At 44.3% G+C, this 18,492-nt stretch overlaps 1 protein-coding gene across 1 annotated transcript in view; it reads left to right on the forward strand.

Annotated features, from left to right (window-relative positions):
• Window positions 1-18,492, forward strand: part of EXTL3 (exostosin like glycosyltransferase 3) — a 164,108-nt gene that overhangs the window by 27,480 nt on the left and 118,136 nt on the right. The window contains exon 2 of the mRNA XM_073624869.1: window positions 12,607-15,177. Within this exon, the coding sequence (XP_073480970.1) occupies window positions 13,030-15,177 (2,148 nt within the window). The 5' untranslated portion in view covers window positions 12,607-13,029. The remainder of the gene's footprint in view (window positions 1-12,606; window positions 15,178-18,492) is intronic.

Genomic DNA, 18,492 nt, shown 5'->3' on the forward strand with positions numbered 1-18,492 from the left:
ATTGAACAAGTAAATATCTCCCCTGAAGGTCAGAACTTCCTATCCGGAATGATGTGTTAACTCTCTTAAACCTTTATACCTGGCCAGATCTGACAGATAGTTTCTGCTAGAATTACCGGTTCCAGCCCTGCCTTCTAATCATGAAGAGGTTGTTAAAGCGGAGTTCCACCCACTTTTACAACTTGTTCTTCAAGGAATGACCAACCCTCCACCACTCGTTTCTGGATAACAATTTTTTTTTTAGTTTTTTCCTTATTTGCCTTAAATTATGTACCTTGTGTACTTCGGTCCCTGCGGCCGTGCGCGTCATATCTTGTTGCTCCCCCGCTGCCTTTTGGGACCTGTGTGTGTCCCAGAAGACAGGGCCATTCCGAAAGTACCACGTGACTCTTGCATGAGCAGTAGGAAACTGGTAGTGAAGCCTGAAGGCTCCACTGCCGCTTTCACTTAGTTAGAATAGCGATGCCTGCACCCGATCCGATGGACGGATCAGCCTTGGAGGGGGGGGGGTGACATTGTGGGCTCCCTGGGACAGGTAAGTGTCCTTATTAAATTCTGCAGCTACAGTGTTTGTAGCCGCTGACTTTAAAAAAAAATAAAAAAATTTTGCAGCTGGAACACCGCTTTAAGCGGTGTTCCAGCTGCAAAATTTTTTTTTTAAAGTCAGCGGCTACAAACACTGTAGCTGCAGAATTTAATAAGGACACTTACCTGTCTCGGTCACAGTGGCAGTGGTTCAAGTCTGTAGGTCTGAAGTACAGTTCAGTGGATGGTGTTGACTCAAAAGTTAGGCTGACCATCGAACTGTTAACGGGCAGGCCGAATGTACCAAGTTGTTCAATCAACTTGGGTACAACCAGCCTGCCAGATTCTCTTACGATTATCGCTAGTAGCTGCTATAGCCGCTAGCAATAATCACGGTCCTCTCCCAGCAGGGGCGGCTTCCCCCACTGGGAGCAAACAATGGCTCGGCAGGAGGTATTCCCCTGTCAGCACTGTCTGTGTTGATGGGGGAATCGTACAGACTTCTTTCCTGCAACCAGTGGTTGCAGCAAAGAAATTTGCACTGTGTATGGCGGGCTCTAGGTTCACACTACACTGTACCGCACCCACGGCAAAAACGTACTGCCCTTGTGCAGAAGCGCAGGGGTGCCCTTACTTGTTAACCACTTCCGGACTGCCGCACGCCGATATATGTCCTTTCTTTGAAGAGGGATATCTTTGTTATGACAGCAGCCAGCTGCCATAACCCTGGTATCCTCTTCTTCAACGGACTGTCCGGTTTACGATAATAGTGGTCTCTGAGGCGGATTCACCTCGAGATCACTTTTATCGGCGGCGGGAGAGGCCCCCACCCCCCCCCGCCGCTCTTTGGTGCCCTCCGCCACTTACCAGAGCTGTCGGTAGCGGCAGAGGCGATCGGATCAGTCTCCTTCCTGGATATGGAGATGAGTGAGGGGAAGATGGCCCCCACCCATTTAAAATGACAAAATGTTTTAAATTTTTTATTGCATTTTAGTGTAAATATGAGATCTGAGGTCTTTGACCCCAGATCTCATATTAAGAGGTCCTGTCATGCTTTTTATCTATTACAAGGGATGTTTACATTCCCTATAATAGGAATAAAAGTGACATATTTTTTTTTTTTTTAAAAAAACAGTGTAAAAATAGAAGGTAAAATAAATAAAAAATTTAAACGTGCGCCGAGCTCGCAAAGCGAATGCATACGTGAGCAGCGCTCGCATATGAAAACGGTGTTCAAACCACATGTGAGGTATCGCCACAATCTGTAGAGCGAGAGCAATAAATCTAGGCCTGGACCTCCTCTGTAACTCAAAACATGCAACCTGTAGAATTTTTTTTAAGTGTCGCCTATGGAGATTTTTAAGGGTAAAAGTTTGTTGCCATTCCACAAGCGGGTGCAATTTTGAAGCGTGACATGTTGGGTATCAATTTACTCGGTGTAACATTCTTTCACAATATAAAAAAAAACAAATTGGGCTAACTTTGCTGTTTTACTGTTTTTAATTAAAAATTTTTTTTTTCCGTGAAAAGTGCCCTTGTAAGACCACTGTGCAAATACGGTGTGACAAAGTATTGCAACAACCGCCATTTTATTCTCTAGGGTGTTAGAAAAAAAAAAAAAAAGTATAATGTTTGGGGGTTCTAAGTAATTTTCTAGTAAAAAAAATAGTTTTTAACTTCTAAACAACAAATCTCAGAAAGAGCCTCGGTCCTTTTGGTTAATGGCCCCCCTCACACATCAGAAAACACAGTGGTTGTGTTTTAAGAAAGGTGCAGAGACTTTTTCCCTGAGTTTTCGGCAGGTACAAAATCTCATTCAGATGAATGGATTGCTGTGCCCATGCAAAGGTGACATACAGGGAACTCGGCAGTGTGAACCGAGCCTTGATGTGTGCATCATCATTACATGGCAGAGCACAGTTGGCCCTGGGCATTGTGTGTGTGACAAGTCCAGGCAGAATTCAGCTCCACCTTAGCACATGCTGGTTGCTGCACAGCTGTGTCTGTACCCAGGCTCCCCGTTCCCTCGTGTTGTGCTGCGGATGTCCTTGTTCAGTCCTCGGAGACCAATAGAGTCCCCGCTGCCATCCTCTGATGCACAGTGTATTCCTTCCCTTTTAATTATGCTTTTCCCAGATCTCCTCCCTTCATCTTTCTTGCTGTTTTTACATACCTATATTGTGGAAGTGTTGGTGAATGAGATTATGCATGTGCTGCTAATTTTTCATTGCCCCTAACCATCACATGTAGTATGGATATTATATTATTTATTATTATGGCAGATAATGCAGGAGAAGTGGTATGGCTGATCATGGTGTTTCTAGAGTAGGACTGCTTGACACCAGGGATCTTTTTATTATATGCATATCAAAAAAGTGTATTACTGTAAAAAAAAAAAAAAAAAAAAAGTTGGTGTAATAAAAAGCTTCTATATTTAGCTTGTAATCACATACATGGATAAAGTCATTCGCATGCAGGCTTTGCTTCCTGCTTAGTAGTGCTGCACAGTGTTTTGCCTTGTTAATCCTTTTATCCTCTAGTATACCATACCAGACTTCAAAGCCCAATTCTATCTAAACCCTGCACCCCCCTCGCTGTATACATCTTAGGTTATATAGGCATAGTATTGCCTGCAGGCATTCGCAGTACTGTACGGGCAATCCCTATGAAGGAGTAAAGGATCGCTGAGTATTGCTCAGAGCAGAGCAAATGATATCTAGGGCTTAAAACGACAATTGTATTACTAATATAGCTTTGGGCAGCAAAATTATTGGCAACACGGATATTTCTGCTGGCTGTAATTTAAGCCCCTGGTCACACCTTGTGTGACTTGTCATACGACTTCATAGTTTCATATCGCATGACAAGTCGCATTCAATCACAGTGGAAGCTGTCAAATTGATGCTACTCCAACTCCATCGGAGTCGCACCGATTTTGAAAGTAGTTCCTGCACTACTTTTTGCACGTTCAGGTGCGACTTGCATAGACATCTGTGCATGAAGTAGCACAGGTGTCTTCTAAGTTGCACCTGAGGTCACACTGACATGTGACTTTGAAGTTGTGTGACTTCAAAGTCAAATTCTGTGTGACCAAAGCCTTAGGCCCCTTTCACATGATAGGCCCGCTCAGATCCACCTGTCCATTTTTTTTTTTTTGGTGGATCCGAGTGGACAACCATTGGCTTGTGTGGGCAGCGGAGATGTGTCCGCTGACACCCGCCTGCCATCTAAACCGATAAGATCTGCTCAAAGCAGACGTATAGCAATGCCTTCGCCATCCATCCAGCAGATCGGATGAAAACGGACAGGCGGGTCCTTTTTTTTTTTTTGGACGGTCTCCCATGAAGGACAGTGGGGCTCTGACAGGACCATCCCTGCACAGTGAGCAGAGACGGACCTGTCATCCGCCGGCTCAGCGGGGATCAACGGAGCGATCTCCTGCTGAGCTGGCGAAGTCCGGTGAGCGGATCCGCCCCACGTGAAGGGGGCCCTTAGAGTGACTGGATCCTGAATTCTATAGAGCAGTGGTTCTCCTGTCCTCAGGACCCACTTAAAAGGCCACATTTGAAGTATTACCTTGGGGAAATGCAGACTAGAATACTGCAATCACTGAGCAGCAAATGATATCACTTGTGATGTATTTCAGTTCTCTTGCAAAGCTGACCTGTTGGTGGGTCTTGAGGACAGGAGTTGAGAACCACTGCTATAGAAGTTCTCCACTTCTGATTTGCAGACCTCTTTATAAACATTGTAGTAGCAGCCCACATCTTTTCTTCAGTCAAACAATGCATTGTTGTGTTCAAATGTAGGCCACTTTTACTAAGGGAGGAGAGAATTTTCGCTTAGTATATTGTGTATATCAAAACAAGTGCAAAATGGGGTGCTCGCCTATAACAAAGATGAACAATAAAAAGGTGAATAGCATTCAGATGCTTATTAGAATATTAGTGGCCCAATGTTCACCTTCAAATAAGAATTTAAACACAAATAAAACTATACGTAATGTGTTCAACGAACATGGGACATCTAAAACTCAGTCTGTGTATTATTAAAAGTCCATAATCTCATAAATGATTATCGGTTCATATCCAATGTGTACAGAAACACTTTCAATCGTCTCGTTACTGACCACCCCAAAACTGGTGTAAAAAAAAAAAAAAAAAAAAAAAAGTACCGTAATGGTTTATAATACCACCTCTGTGCTCTCACTTTTTAATGGTATGACCATTATCACGCATGTTGGATAAACCACCAGGGTCTCCTTGGTCTTAATGGTGAAAACAATGAGGCCTCCTGTCCACTGGGGTCTCTGCTGATGCACTCCAATCACATTCAGGAAAAGGGGGTATAGGGCCCATTAAACCTGTTTAGAATTCATATAGCCATGCTGTGACACTCCAAAGAAAAAAACGTAAAGCAGCCTCCAGTAGTGGAATATTGCATAACCAGGATTATTATATTAGTAAAAAAAAATGGACGCTTTGATAAAAACAATATACAGCTCTACAAAACAAAGTAATACTGCTGTGGCTTTCTGATTACATCACTTCCAGTCTGCGTCTATCACTGTTCCACCTTTCACGTTATGTCACGTGACTTCATATTGTGTGTGTTTATTCACTTCAGTTATCTAATCATGTGAAAAGCAAATTCATGTTAAGGCCCCTTTTCATGTGGGCTTTCAGATCAGGTCCACCTGTCAGTTTTTCTGGAGGACCTTATCCTGACTTCCATGCATAGCTATGGGTAGGGGGATGTAAAGGGATATGCGTCTGTTTACATCTAGCTTCCTTTTGAGTCCGGTCAGGTTCTCCAAAGAGAAATCAAAAATGTTTTACCTAAACGTGATGGACACGCATCAGTTTACATGGCCATCCCAATTCTCTGTGAACGCCCACTGTCAAAATGTGGACAAAAAAAAAATGAATGGGCACGGATGTCACAGCATTGACATCCGCCCCATTCACGTCTAGTTTAGCAGGGCATTCATTCACATATTCCCTGCTAAACAGAGCCGGCACATCCGTGTGAAAGGACTCCTTAGCTACTTTTGCATAGGAGCTAAGCCACGGTGAAAATCCCAGCAGCAGAAATCTACAGATTCCTTCTTCTGGGTTTGATAGCTGTGAGCGGATAGCTGCAGCCGCTGTGCCTATACACTGCAATGACAGGCTGTCAATGGCTACAGCTAGCGATCACCTGTGGGGTTCGTGACTTAATGCACACAAAGAGCGGTGATTGCACTTTGATTGCTAGCACCGGTGATCACTGGCTGTGCGAACAGGCATGAATAACTGCGGCTACCGACAGCCAGTCTTTGCAGTGTATGGGCTGCAGTTAGCTGCTCACAACTGTCAAACCTAGCCGCAGCAGTTCGTAGATTCTTGCCGCTGGGATTCTTACTAAACGCCCATGCGAGTGTAGCCTTTGGATACCCGATGTTGTGCAAATGAGATAAGTTTACAGGACGTTGCTTTTCAAATTTGGATGATTGAACTAGTGACTGTGCACAATTTTAAGAGAGAAGATTCTTTAAGGCCCCCTTCACTTGGGCTGTCTGATCTGGTCTGCCTGTTCGTTTTTCTATCAGACTCTCCATTCTCTATGGGCAGCCAGATGTAAATGGACTTATGTCCCTTTACACCTGACTGCCTCGGGTCTGATCCGATCCGGCAAAAACAAATGGAAGGGAGACCCAGTCCCCTCTGGCCTGATCAGATTGGAGGGCCGTTGGGTGTAAATGGGACAGCTGGTCCCTTTTACATACGACTGCCCATAGAGCAGAGCAGGCTGTGTCCGCGTGCTCTCTGCATAAGCGGAGTGGACATGGACCCGTCATCTGGAAACTCTGCTCAGCTCAGCAGGGGATCAGCGGACTTGCCCCCTGCTGAGCAAAACTGGACCTGGCCCATGTAAAAGGGGCCTAACTCCTTTAGTAAATCAGGCCAACTGGCTTTACTTGAGCAGTTCCCCAGAACCAAATCTGTACATTTGATAAACACTTGACTCTTCATTCCTCTGTGCACAATATCCACGTCTGTTTAGGCCGTAGTTAATAGAGCATAGCAATATTTAAATGATCTTTTAGGAAGCCATGTCGGACCTTGAGGCTACGCTTGGTTATACAAGCTGCTTCGGAAATACCAAAACACCTGAAACAGATAATTGCACAGAGATTATAACACTCCATTTTTTTTCAGTTTGACATCAATTACCACCTTCATTAATCCTTTTCTCAAGCAGAGATTGTCATAATCAAACATGTATTAGATGACAAGAGTCGGTGGATAGCACTTTCCGTGGGTAGAAGAGTAGGTGACAAGGACCTTCCTGCAAAAAAAAAAAGAAAAAGCCAGTAATATTTCCTCATGTATTCACTGGAAAATAGCTTTTCCTAATGGCAAAAAATATGTTGAAAATAACTGCCCATGTCTGCTCACAAGATGAGGTCCTATGCAGTCTGAGGAATGACTCCAAATTATCCTTTGGAGAGGGGATTGGATTGGACCTTTAGGCACACCATAGATGGTTGGAATCATGGCCAGTTCAGCAGGAACTGACATAGATTTGAACCATGTATGGGCAGGCTGATTGTACCCAAGTTGATTGATCGATCAACTTGAGTACAACCAGCCTGTAGGATTTTTCATGCCAATTTTCCCAGTGGCTATAGCCGCTAGCAATGATCACTTTTTCACTGGTTGGAATGGCTCTCCCTGACCCCCCCTGACCCCCAGGTGGGAGATCACAATCACACTGACTGTTGAAGGAATTGAGCGGATTGCAGGAAAGAAAATTGCTCCCTTTATTGACAGCTTTAGTCCAGAGGTGTTTCAGCTGGAGTCCATGAATAATTTAGGGTGTCAGTTGATTTTTTTTTTTTTTATGGTCATCAGGGGCACCAGTAAGTAAAACCTCACTGCTGGTTTCAGTATGAAGAAAAAGAGAGAATGTCTGTGTGTCTGTCTACACTCCTCACATTTTTGTAAATATTTTATTATGTCTTTTCATGTGACAACACTGAAGAAATGACACTTTGTTACAACAAAGTAGTGAGTGTACAGCTTGTATAACAGTGTAAATTAGCTGTCCCCTCTAAATAACTCAACACACAGCCATTAATGTCTAAACCACTGGCAACAAAAGTGAATACACCCCTAAGTGAAAATGTCCATATTTGGCCCAAAGTGTCAATATTGTGGTAACCGTTATTTTCTAGCACTGCCTTAACCTTCTTTGGCATGGAGTTCACCAGAGCTTCACAGGTTGCCACTGTGGTCCTCTTCCACTCCTCCATGATGACATCATGGAGCTGGTGGATACCTTGTGCTCCTCCACCTTCCTTTTGAGGATGCCCCACAGATGCTCAATAGGGTTTAGGTCTGGAGACATGCTTGGCCAGTCCATCACCTTTACCCTCAGCTTTTTTAGCAAGGCAGTGGTCTTCTTGGAGGTATGTTTGGGGTCGTTATGTTGGAATACTGCCCTGAGGCCCAGTCTATGAAGGGAGGGGATCATGCTCTGCTTCAGTATGTCACAGTACATGTTGGCATTCATGGTTTCCTCATTGAACTGTAGCTCCCTAGTGCCGACAGCACTCATGCAGCCCCAGACCATGACACTCCTCGCCTGGTTACCACCACACATGCTTGACACCATCTGAACCAAATGATTTATCTTGATCTCATCAGACCACAGGACTTGGTTCCAGTAATCCATGTCCTTAGTCTGCTTGTTTTCAGCAAACTGTTTACGGGCTTTCTTGTGCATCATTTTTTAGAAGAGGCTTCCTTCTGGGACAACAGCCATGCAGACCAATTTGATGCAGTGTGTGGCGTATGGTCTGAGCACTCACAGGCTGACCCCCCCCCAGCCCTTTAGCCTCTGCAGCAATCATATGTCTATTTCCCAAAGACAACCTCTGGATATGACGCTGAGCACGTGCACTCAACTTCTTTGGTCGACCATGGCGAGGCCTGTTCTGAGTGGAACCTGTCCTGTTAAACCGCTGTATGGTCTTGGCCCACCATGCTGCAGCTCAGTTTCAGCCTGGGTTCACACTGTAGCGAACACTGACATCGCATTTGATTTGCACCCCCACTGCGGTGCTGATACCATGCGATATCTGTGCAATGCGAGTTTAGCCATACAGTTTTTGTATGGCTGAACTCTCATTGGATTCGCACAAAAAGGGTGCAGGGACTTTTTTTTTTTCACGTGCTGGAATGGGATCGCGTGGGTGTTCTCACCCATGTGATCTGATTCCTGTCCGAATCCACAGTTCGCACTTCGATCTGTGAACCTATCTGGGGGTGTCATTAACATTGTATTGACACCCGCAGAGGTTCGCAGAAGGCAGTGTGAACTGCCTGCGGGAGAGATGCGGGAACCGGCACTGGAATCGCGCTGGTTCCCACATTGTTACAGTGTGAACCCAGGGTCAGGGTCTTGGCAATCTTCTTATAGCCTAGGCCATCTTTATGTTTGTGGTGCAACAATTCTTTTTTTTTTTTTTTTTTTTTTTTTTTTTTTCAGATCCTCAGAGTTCTTTGCCATGAGGTGCCATGTTGAACTTCCAGTGACCAGTATGAGAGAGTGAGAGCGATAACACCAAATTTAACACACCTGCTCCCCATTCACACCTTGTTAACACTAAAGAGTGACATGACACCGGGGAGGGAAAATGGCTAATTGGGCTCAATTTGGACATTTTCACTTAGGGGTGTACTCACTTATGTGAGATTGTGTGTGTATGTATGTATGTATATATGTATGTATGTATGTATGTATGTATATATATATATATATATATATATATCTCACACAAATGCTCCAGATGTCTTATCCGAACACCTGGGATGGGAGAGAGAGGCGGCGTGCAACAGGAAGTCAGTGGGCGGAGCGCGAGCCCTCACGCAGAAAAGCTGGCAGGGGTGCAGGCGCATCATCCATCAGGTTCGGTGACCTGAGCCGTCACATTCGGTAACTGAAGTGACGCTCTGTGTTGCCGTCAGTGCTTGAACATCCCGACGCTCATCTTGGTACACCCGGCCACATTAAACCAGCAGCGGACATCTTGTTACACCCAGCCCATATAATTCGGGCTGGGTGCAACAAGATGTCCGCTGCCGCTTTTATGCAGCCGAGTGCAGGGTGTACTAAGATGGGTGTCACAGGCAGCATAGCAAAATGGTTCTGTCAGGGAGGGAGCTTAGAGGGAGATAAGCAGGGAGCTGGTCTATTCAGAATACAGCTCTGCATGTTCCTTCGTTCCTCTTCCTATGTGGAGGGGGTGTACGTCACTTTCCTCCAATCAGCTCACACACAGTGTAAGCCCAGTATCTCCCCCCAATGTGCTGCTAAAAGAGGAATAAAGATTTTTAACACGATCTGCACTTTCTAAAGGTTGTATAAAGATGAAGACAGCAGATATACATGTAAAGCTTTTATGCAGGAGGATTTGTTTCATCCCTGTGTATCATCTGAGACTGTTCACTTCACTGGGTATATGTGAGGGTTTACAAAACACTTTAAGCACTGGTGTCAGGAAATGCCACCTGACAGATCTTAGGGCAGGGGTAGGCAACCTCGGCCCTCCAGCTGTGATGAAGCTACAAGTCCCATGAGACATTGCAAGATCCTGACAACCACAGGCATGACTTCTAGAGGCAGAGGCATGATGGCATTTTTGTAGTTTCACCACAGCTGGAGTGCCGAGGTTGCCTACCACTGTCTTAGGGGGTGGCTTCAGAACCCAGTGCATAAAAATGCACGTTTGGCTGATTGTATGTTTTATAGATAGATTGATAGATTTATCCTGAACAGAGCATGGATTGTGGAAGTTGTGCCTACAAAAGGCAAGCATAGAGCTGAGGACCAGTTGCTAGAATTGTCTGTAAGCTCCCTGCAGTTCTTTTTATCCTATTGGTTAATATGGCAGGGAAACTGCCTTGTTCTGCACCGTGTCTCTGTGCGATAGTGGCCATCGGGGCCAGGACAACACATGGGCAGGAGGGGCAGCTGCCATGGATGTAGTAGTTAAGAGTGCTACTGCTGTCACACTGTGCTCCAGCATACCTACTCTCCACCCCTATCTACCCACAGCGGACAAAGCACACCATGCATGTACAAATACATTCTTATTGCTAGAAAGCAAACAATTACACATGTACAGTACCCACTCCATGCCAACCATTCTACATTATGCATTAGGAGTGTGGTTCTGTTCCGCATCCTTGCCCTGGGTGCTAGATGAACCTGTCCCCATACTGGTGGTCGTCTTGCTAGAGAAGCATTCCTTGTGTCAGAGCTTACACGCTGTTGAATAGTGGAGGCATAATCTTGTAGCAGAAGGAAAGATTTATAAGAAATTGATCCACAAAATGTAGAGTAGAGGTAGAGAGGTGCCTGTCAAGTAATCTGGTACAGTTTAGCATAGCAGTGACATCTCCAGATCTGGCGAGACTAGCTGTCAGACGCAACATTGCCTTAGATCAGTGGTTCTCAACTCCAGTCCTCAGGACCCACCAACAGGCCAGATTTTAAGTATTACCTTGGGGAGATGCAGACTAGAACACTGCAATCACTGAGCAGCAAATTATATCACCTGTGATTTATTTCAGTTATCTTACAAACCTGGCCTGTTAGTGGGTCCTGAGGACCGGAGTTGAGAACCACTGCCTTAGATGATCTCACACTTGAGATATACAGCAGGGTAAGCAGCCCTCTACATTGCTTACAACATTTCTCTTCCTCCCCCCGTTTCTCATACCTTGGTATTACTTCTCATATCTTCAAATTATGTATATCTTATTGTATTGTATTTTATTCGCATACACATTTCCTGATGAAGCGGGTTCCCCCGCGAAACTAGTCGAAATTTCATGTTATCTGCGCATATTTTAATATAGTTTGTACTATTATTATGTTTTGATTATTGTATCAATAAAACTTGTTTTTTTAAATACACCTTTCTACCTTTACTGTATATCCCTCTCTATTTGTACCGAGATAGTCCTCTTGCACTTCTATCCTGGTGAGCTTGGAGTTGGGGTCCTTGCTCCCTAAAAATTTCTGTCTAGGCTACATATAGTATACAGCGCTGTGTTCTGGCACTGGGAAGGCAACTTCCTATCCTGCTCCCAAAACAAAATTGAGTCGGGCTATGAATTAATGCAAAACTTCTCTGACTGTCTGAGGCGGGCGGGTGACATCACAATCTCCAACTCGGCCAGTCAGAGGAAACTTTGTATTCATTCATAGGATACAGTGCTCCCTGTGAATGGCAGCGCTCAGCTTGACTTGATCTTTGTTCCAGGAGCAGGCTGGGAAGTTTCTATCCCCAGCGCTGTATACTGCATGTAGCTGAGGCTACATACTGTTCATACAACGCACACAGCCACTGCATCTGTTAGTAAAGTAAATAGTTTGTTGGGACCAGCTTGATCCCAACAAACTATTTAAAACCTGACTAAAAGTTGGAGATCAACTTTAGCGTTTCTAGATGTTCTCTAAAAGGTGGCAGATTTCTGATATTTGGGTCTAGATCCACTTTACGGAACTATAATTTCAAACAAAATCTAACAGCTTCTTATTTCATTTGAAATCTTTTGTGGAATCTTTTGAACCCTCTAACTTGAGTTCCCCTCATAAACCATTCAGCATTATCTAGAGCAGAGTTTCTAAATCAGGGATCCATGATATCCTTGGGTTCCTCCAGAGGTTGTCAGGGGTTCCTTTAGCAATGAGCAATTTCTGCCTCTCAGATCAATTCCCACGGACACCAGTGATCTTTTTAGCTATCTGTAAGGGGGTAATTCTTTCCAACGACCACAAGTGTAAGGAACATTCTTCTTACTGAGCATCACACTAATGTATCATGGGTTGTAGATATAGTAATTATTAGTAGGGGTTCCCTGAGACCAGTTAGTTATTTCAAGTATTGGGTTCCTCTGTGTTGAAAAGGTTGAGAGAGGCTGATCTAAACTGTAACGGAAATATCGGTTTTAAGCAGACTTAGCCAGGGAATTACTGTTGCTTGAATATTGTAATGTAACTATTTTTTTCTTTTTTTCCTTATAGGACATGTTGGGTGTCAAGTTTTTATGATGTTCCTGGAAGTTTATATTTGGCGAGTTTGTTCTTCGCCATGGATGTTGATCACGTAGTTATTTAACAGTTTCATCATCATGCCAAGCTCAGCTGAAATGTTCTTCCGTGTCCAGAAGGACTTTTACCCATCTCATATTACGTACCAGAAGTCCTGTTTATTAAATCTTGGATAAGGCTGATTAAAGGAACTCCTGCATGATTTTTATTTTAAATTTTCAAAGAAATCTTGCTTTGGTTTTAAATTTTAGGGGCTAGAAAATGAAATTTCCATTTTATTGGCTAGCCAAGTCCCAAAGAGAGTGATTTTTTTTTTTTTTTTGAGGCTTGGTGATCAAAAATTACGTTGGCATGGCTACTGATCCGACGTGATTGGCCGGAGCTGCTCTGGAACTCATGAGTGGGTACACCATGTTGCGAAATGGGGGTTTTGGGAACGGAGGTCAACCATGGATGCTCCGGTGGTCCAGTCGAATTAGACTTTCCTGGCTCAGCTTCACACTGTTCATCATCCTGGTTTTCTTCCCTCTCATCGCCCACTATTACCTCACCACCATTGATGACGATAACAACCGAAGCAAACAACTCTTTGTTCCACGGACAGGCAATGAACTTTGCGAAGTGAAGCATGTTCAGGATCTGTGTCGGATCCGGGAGTCCGTCAGTGAAGAGCTCCTGCAGTTGGAAGCCAAGAGGCAGGAGCTCAACAGCGAGATTGCGAAGTTGAACTTAAAAATAGAAGCATGCAAAAAGAGTATAGAGAACGCAAAACAGGACTTGCTTCAGCTCAAGAATGTCATTAGTCAAACGGAGCATTCGTATAAAGAACTGATGGCACAAAATCAGCCAAAGCTTTCATTGCCAATCCGGCTTTTGCCAGATAAAGACGATGTTAACATACCTTTGCCAAAGTCCAAAAGGAACTGCCGGCTGCATAATTGTTTTGATTACTCGAGGTGTCCCCTTACTTCGGGTTTTCCCGTTTATGTATACAACGGAGATCAGTACCCTTTTGGCAACTTAATAGATCCGTTGATCAAACAAGCCTTGGAGGCCAGTGTCAGAACTAATGTATACGTGACTGAAAATGCAAATGTTGCTTGTATATATGTAGTTTTATTGGGAGAAATGCAGGAATCCTTAATGCCAAAACCTACTGACCTAGAGCAACAGTTGCACTCTTTGCCATATTGGAGGACTGATGGCCACAATCACCTTATCATTAACTTGTCTAGGAAATCTGAGACCCAAAACTATCTTTATAATGTCAGCACAGGGCGTGCCATGATTGCTCAGTCCACCTTTTACGATATACAGTATCGGCCGGGATTTGACATCATCACAACGCCATTAGTCCACGCAATGTCCGAACCCAACTTCCTAGAGATTCCCATGCAGGTGCCAGTGAAGCGGAAGTACCTTTTCAGCTTCCAAGGAGAGAAGATCGAATCCTTGCGTTCAAGCCTGCAAGAGGCCCGTTCATTTGAAGAGGAAATTGAAGGTAACGCACCAGCTGACTACGATGACCGCATCATCACCACTCTTAAGGCTGTCCAGGACAGTAAGTTAGACTTTGTCATGGTTGAGTTTACTTGTAAAAACCAGCCCAAAGCAAGCCTGCCCACCGAGTGGGCCCTATGTGGAGGAAGGGAAGACAGGTTAGAGCTACTGAAGCAATCCACATTTGCACTTATCATTACCCCTGGAGATTCCCAGCTCATCATATCTGCTGGCAGTGCCATGCGACTATTTGAGGCTCTTGAAGTAGGAGCCATCCCAGTCATTCTTGGGGAGCAGATCCACTTGCCATACCATGACATGATACGGTGGAACGAGGCAGTGTTAATCATACCAAAACCACGTATCACAGAGGTACATTTTCTCTTGAGAAGCATTTCTGATAATGACCTACTTGCCATGAGAAGGCAAGGACGTTTCCTATGGGAGATCTACTTTTCTACATCCGATACTGTTTTTAACACCATCCTGGCAACTCTAAGGACTCGTATCCAAATTCCAGCAGCTCCTATCAGGGAGGAGCCAGCTGTAGAAATTCCTCACCGCTCTGGAAAAGCTGCTGGTACAGACCCAAACATGGCAGACAATGGAGACTTGGATTTGGGACCAGTTGAAACCGAACCACCATACGCCTCTCCTAAATACCTGCGTAACTTCACTTTGACTGCAACTGATATTTACCGTAACTGGAATTCGGCTCCGGGCCCTTTTCATCTATTTCCACATACACCTTTTGACCCCATCTTGCCCTCTGAAGCAAAGTTCCTGGGATCTGGTACTGGGTTCCGTCCAATAGGTGGCGGGGCCGGTGGATCTGGAAAAGAGTTTCAGGCTGCTCTTGGCGGAAATGTCCCTAGGGAACAGTTCACTGTGGTTATGTTAACCTACGAGCGAGAGGAAGTATTAATGAACTCTCTGGAGAGATTAAATGGACTCCCTTATTTAAATAAAGTTGTCGTAGTTTGGAATTCTCCCAAGTTACCGTCAGAAGACCTCTTATGGCCAGACATTGGTGTGCCTATAGTGGTGAGTCCTTTTTAAATATGCATTTTTTTTTTTTTTTTATATAGAAAATGTTTAATATGCTTTTTGATTTGTCTAGTGATGAAAACTTTGTAGTTACACTTATCAATTGGTATTTTGTATATGGAAAGGGAGGGGCGCATACTTTTATTCCATGTAGTGTAGATCAGTCTCTGATAACTGTGTGTTGGGCAATTCAGAGGCTAACTCGGCTCGCACGTACAGTATGTTGCTTCAAGGATATGAGTGGGTGACATGACTCACCTGCTCTTCATAGTGTTTGCATTCAGTATCAAGATTTCCTGGCAATCAAGGATTAGATTAAACTAGAGACCTGGTCAGTGGTGATTGTTAGTTGGTTCCATGGGTGAGTGGTATTGCTCATCTCCCTTTTTGAAGGTTTGGGCTTCTACCTTGCTGGTAGGACCGAGACAGAAGCAGAAATGATACTTGAAAGGGGAGGAGGGAGCACCGGTGTCCAGAATATTGCAACTCTTGATAGAAGAATACAGTCATTTATCGAGAGTATAAAAATGTACAGCTCAAGACAACGTGTTTTGGGGGAATTGCCTTCCCCTTCAGGAATGTTGGTATGCGCTAACGAAGATGGGTGGGTTCTGAGGTGGTACCTGAGTTAAAGTGCAGGTCCGCCTACTGCTGCAAAAATTAAAAGCCAGCAGCTGCACATACTGCAGCTGCTGACTTTTAATAATCGGATGCTTACCTGTCCTGGAGTCCAGTGATGTTGGCACCGCAGCTGATTTTTCCATCAGCTGTTGGGGTGCATGCCGCCTTCATTGCAAGTAAGGGAACCAGGCAGTGAAGCCTTACGGCTTCACACTGGGAACCATACGGTGCCTGCTCCTCTCTCTTACTGGCCCGGCGGGCTGTGAGGGAGGAGGAGGGAGCTGGGCGGTGACAGGTACAACAGGACAAAACTGGTATCCTGCCCCCCCTCCCCTCCCCCAAAAGGTGCCAAATGTGGCACCGGAGGGAGGGAGGAGTACAACGAATGGAAGTTCCACTTTTGGGTGGAATTCCGCTTTTAAGAATGAACTCAACAAGACAGATGCCAGCTTGTGTGACACAGTGGCAGCAAGAGTCTCTAAACGCTGCTGAAGAAGGGGGGGCGGGGCTGGTGATTTCCCTGAAACGCGTTGGCTTGATTTGTACAATTTTTATACTCGAACGCTTGTATTCTTCTATCAAGTGTTGTATTATTCCAGACACTGGATGCGCCTTCCTTCCTATTCAAGTATTTCAATAGAGAATGTCTGCGTGTTCTTCCACAAAGGCCCAATGAAGGTTTCCTTTTCAGGTCCCCTGTAGTGTTCTGAGGATTTTATTGCATAGCTTTGAAAGTATGTGTGGAGCCATACTGCCGTGCCAAGACACCTCTGCAAAGTGTGGCTCCCAATTATCTTCGATTTCAAGCTGGGACATTTATAGTAATTGAGCGCAGGCATGCCTTTGTGGTCCCAAGTTGATAGCTTAGATCAGGGGTTGCCAACCTTTTGAAGGGCAGGGGCCACTTAAGTGATTTGATATCTCATGCATTCAGGACTTTTGGTGTGTTTTCAGAAAGCCCAGCAACCTTAAGGATATAATAGAACTCTATGACTCTAAGAAAGCCGCAGGTGCACTAAAAGCAGCCTAATGGTTGTTAACTCTTTTATAGGTGCTAATGTGCACATTGTAAATGCTATTATGCCCAGTGTTTAACCAGTGTGTAGCAACTTCGAACTACAACTTTTAACTACTTCCCACCCAGCCACTGCACATAAAGGCCGTGTGGGAGCTTCCTCCTTCTGAGTGGATGTTCCTGAACGTTCCTCAGAAAGAGAGCGGGATTGCACGGCCCCGATGCGCTCATGTCACCCGGACACAGTGCATTTTGGATCGTCAGGAGGTCTCTGATTTGACCTCCTGATCACATGATGGCTGTGTCCATTCACAGCCATCATGTGATGTAAATAGAGAGCTGTTTGCAAGGCGATGGGATCACCTCCTCCCCTAAGTCCTTATCAGTGAGGAGAAGGAGAGCGGATCTCTGCAGCCGGCCGGTGATCAGTGTGTACGAGCTGTTTTTTTTTTTTTTTTTTTTTTTTTTACAGCTTTTTACACACTGATCACTGGGCTAGTGTCCCCACACAGTAAAAATGCCTGTCCCACATCTTTCCCAGTAAAATCATCTGTCCGTGATCAGCTGCGCACATCTGTCCATGACTGCGCACATCTGTCCGTGATCACACAAATCAATTATATACATTTATCAGGATTTTTTTTCCAAAGACATGTAGCAGAATACATTTTGGCCTAAATTTATGACGAAATTAGATTTTATTGGATTTCTTTTATTTTTTTTTGTTGTTTTTTTTGCGATATAAAAAAAAAAAAAACAAGTGGTGAATAACTACCGCCAAAAGAAAGCTCTATTTGTGTGAACAAAATGATAAAAATTTCATTTGGGTACAGCATTGCATGACCGCGCAATTATCATTCAGAGTGCGAGAGCGCTGATAGCTGGAAATTGGTCTGGGAAGGAAGGGGGTTAAAGTGCCCGGTATTGAAGTAGTTAAGCTGTAGTAATTGTATTTGGTTTAGCAAAATCGAAATGCAAAAAACTCACATTAATGCCAATGCAAAATTTTTACAGCTGCGCTTTTTTTTTTTTCCTGGTGTTGGTACTTGCTTTACAGCTCGTGTTTTCTAACGCCCTGTGTGCATGAGGTCTAACTGGTGATTGTGCAGTCATGCAACGTTGTACCAATACGGAATTCATATCATATATTTTTTTTTTCCACACAAATAATGCTTTCTTTTCGTGGTTTTTGATCACCACTGGGGTTTTTATTTTTTGCAATATCATTGAATAAAGACCAAATTTTTTGGGAAAAAAAACCACAAAACTTTTTTTTTTTTACTTTGCTATAAAACAAAGAAATTTTTAAAAAGATCTAATTTCTTTATAAATTTTGGCCAAAATCTAATGAGAATCTGACAGTTTGCTACCTGTGTACAGAGCTCTGTGTTTTTTACAAACTCAGAGCTCTGGTCTGTGATGGTCAGCAAGTTCTGGAGGAGAATCATTGGCTGGGACTTGCTGTCAGGAGTTGGGTTGGGTGGGGGCGGGGTGTTGCGTTGCTTTGCCTACAGTGGAAAGCGGTTTATACACTGACCTTTTTTTCCTCTTGCAGCTGCTGCTGGCATTGCTCTCCAGGCTGCTAGAAAGGAGAAGAGGAGAAGTGCACTTGGTATAACTCCGCCCCCGGGACAGGAGTCGGTGCAGCCAAGGAAACATTGGCTTTATGCGCCTCC

Source organism: Aquarana catesbeiana, linkage group LG04 (genome assembly GCF_042186555.1).
Source record: "Aquarana catesbeiana isolate 2022-GZ linkage group LG04, ASM4218655v1, whole genome shotgun sequence".
NCBI classification, from domain to species: Eukaryota; Metazoa; Chordata; class Amphibia; order Anura; family Ranidae; genus Aquarana; species Aquarana catesbeiana.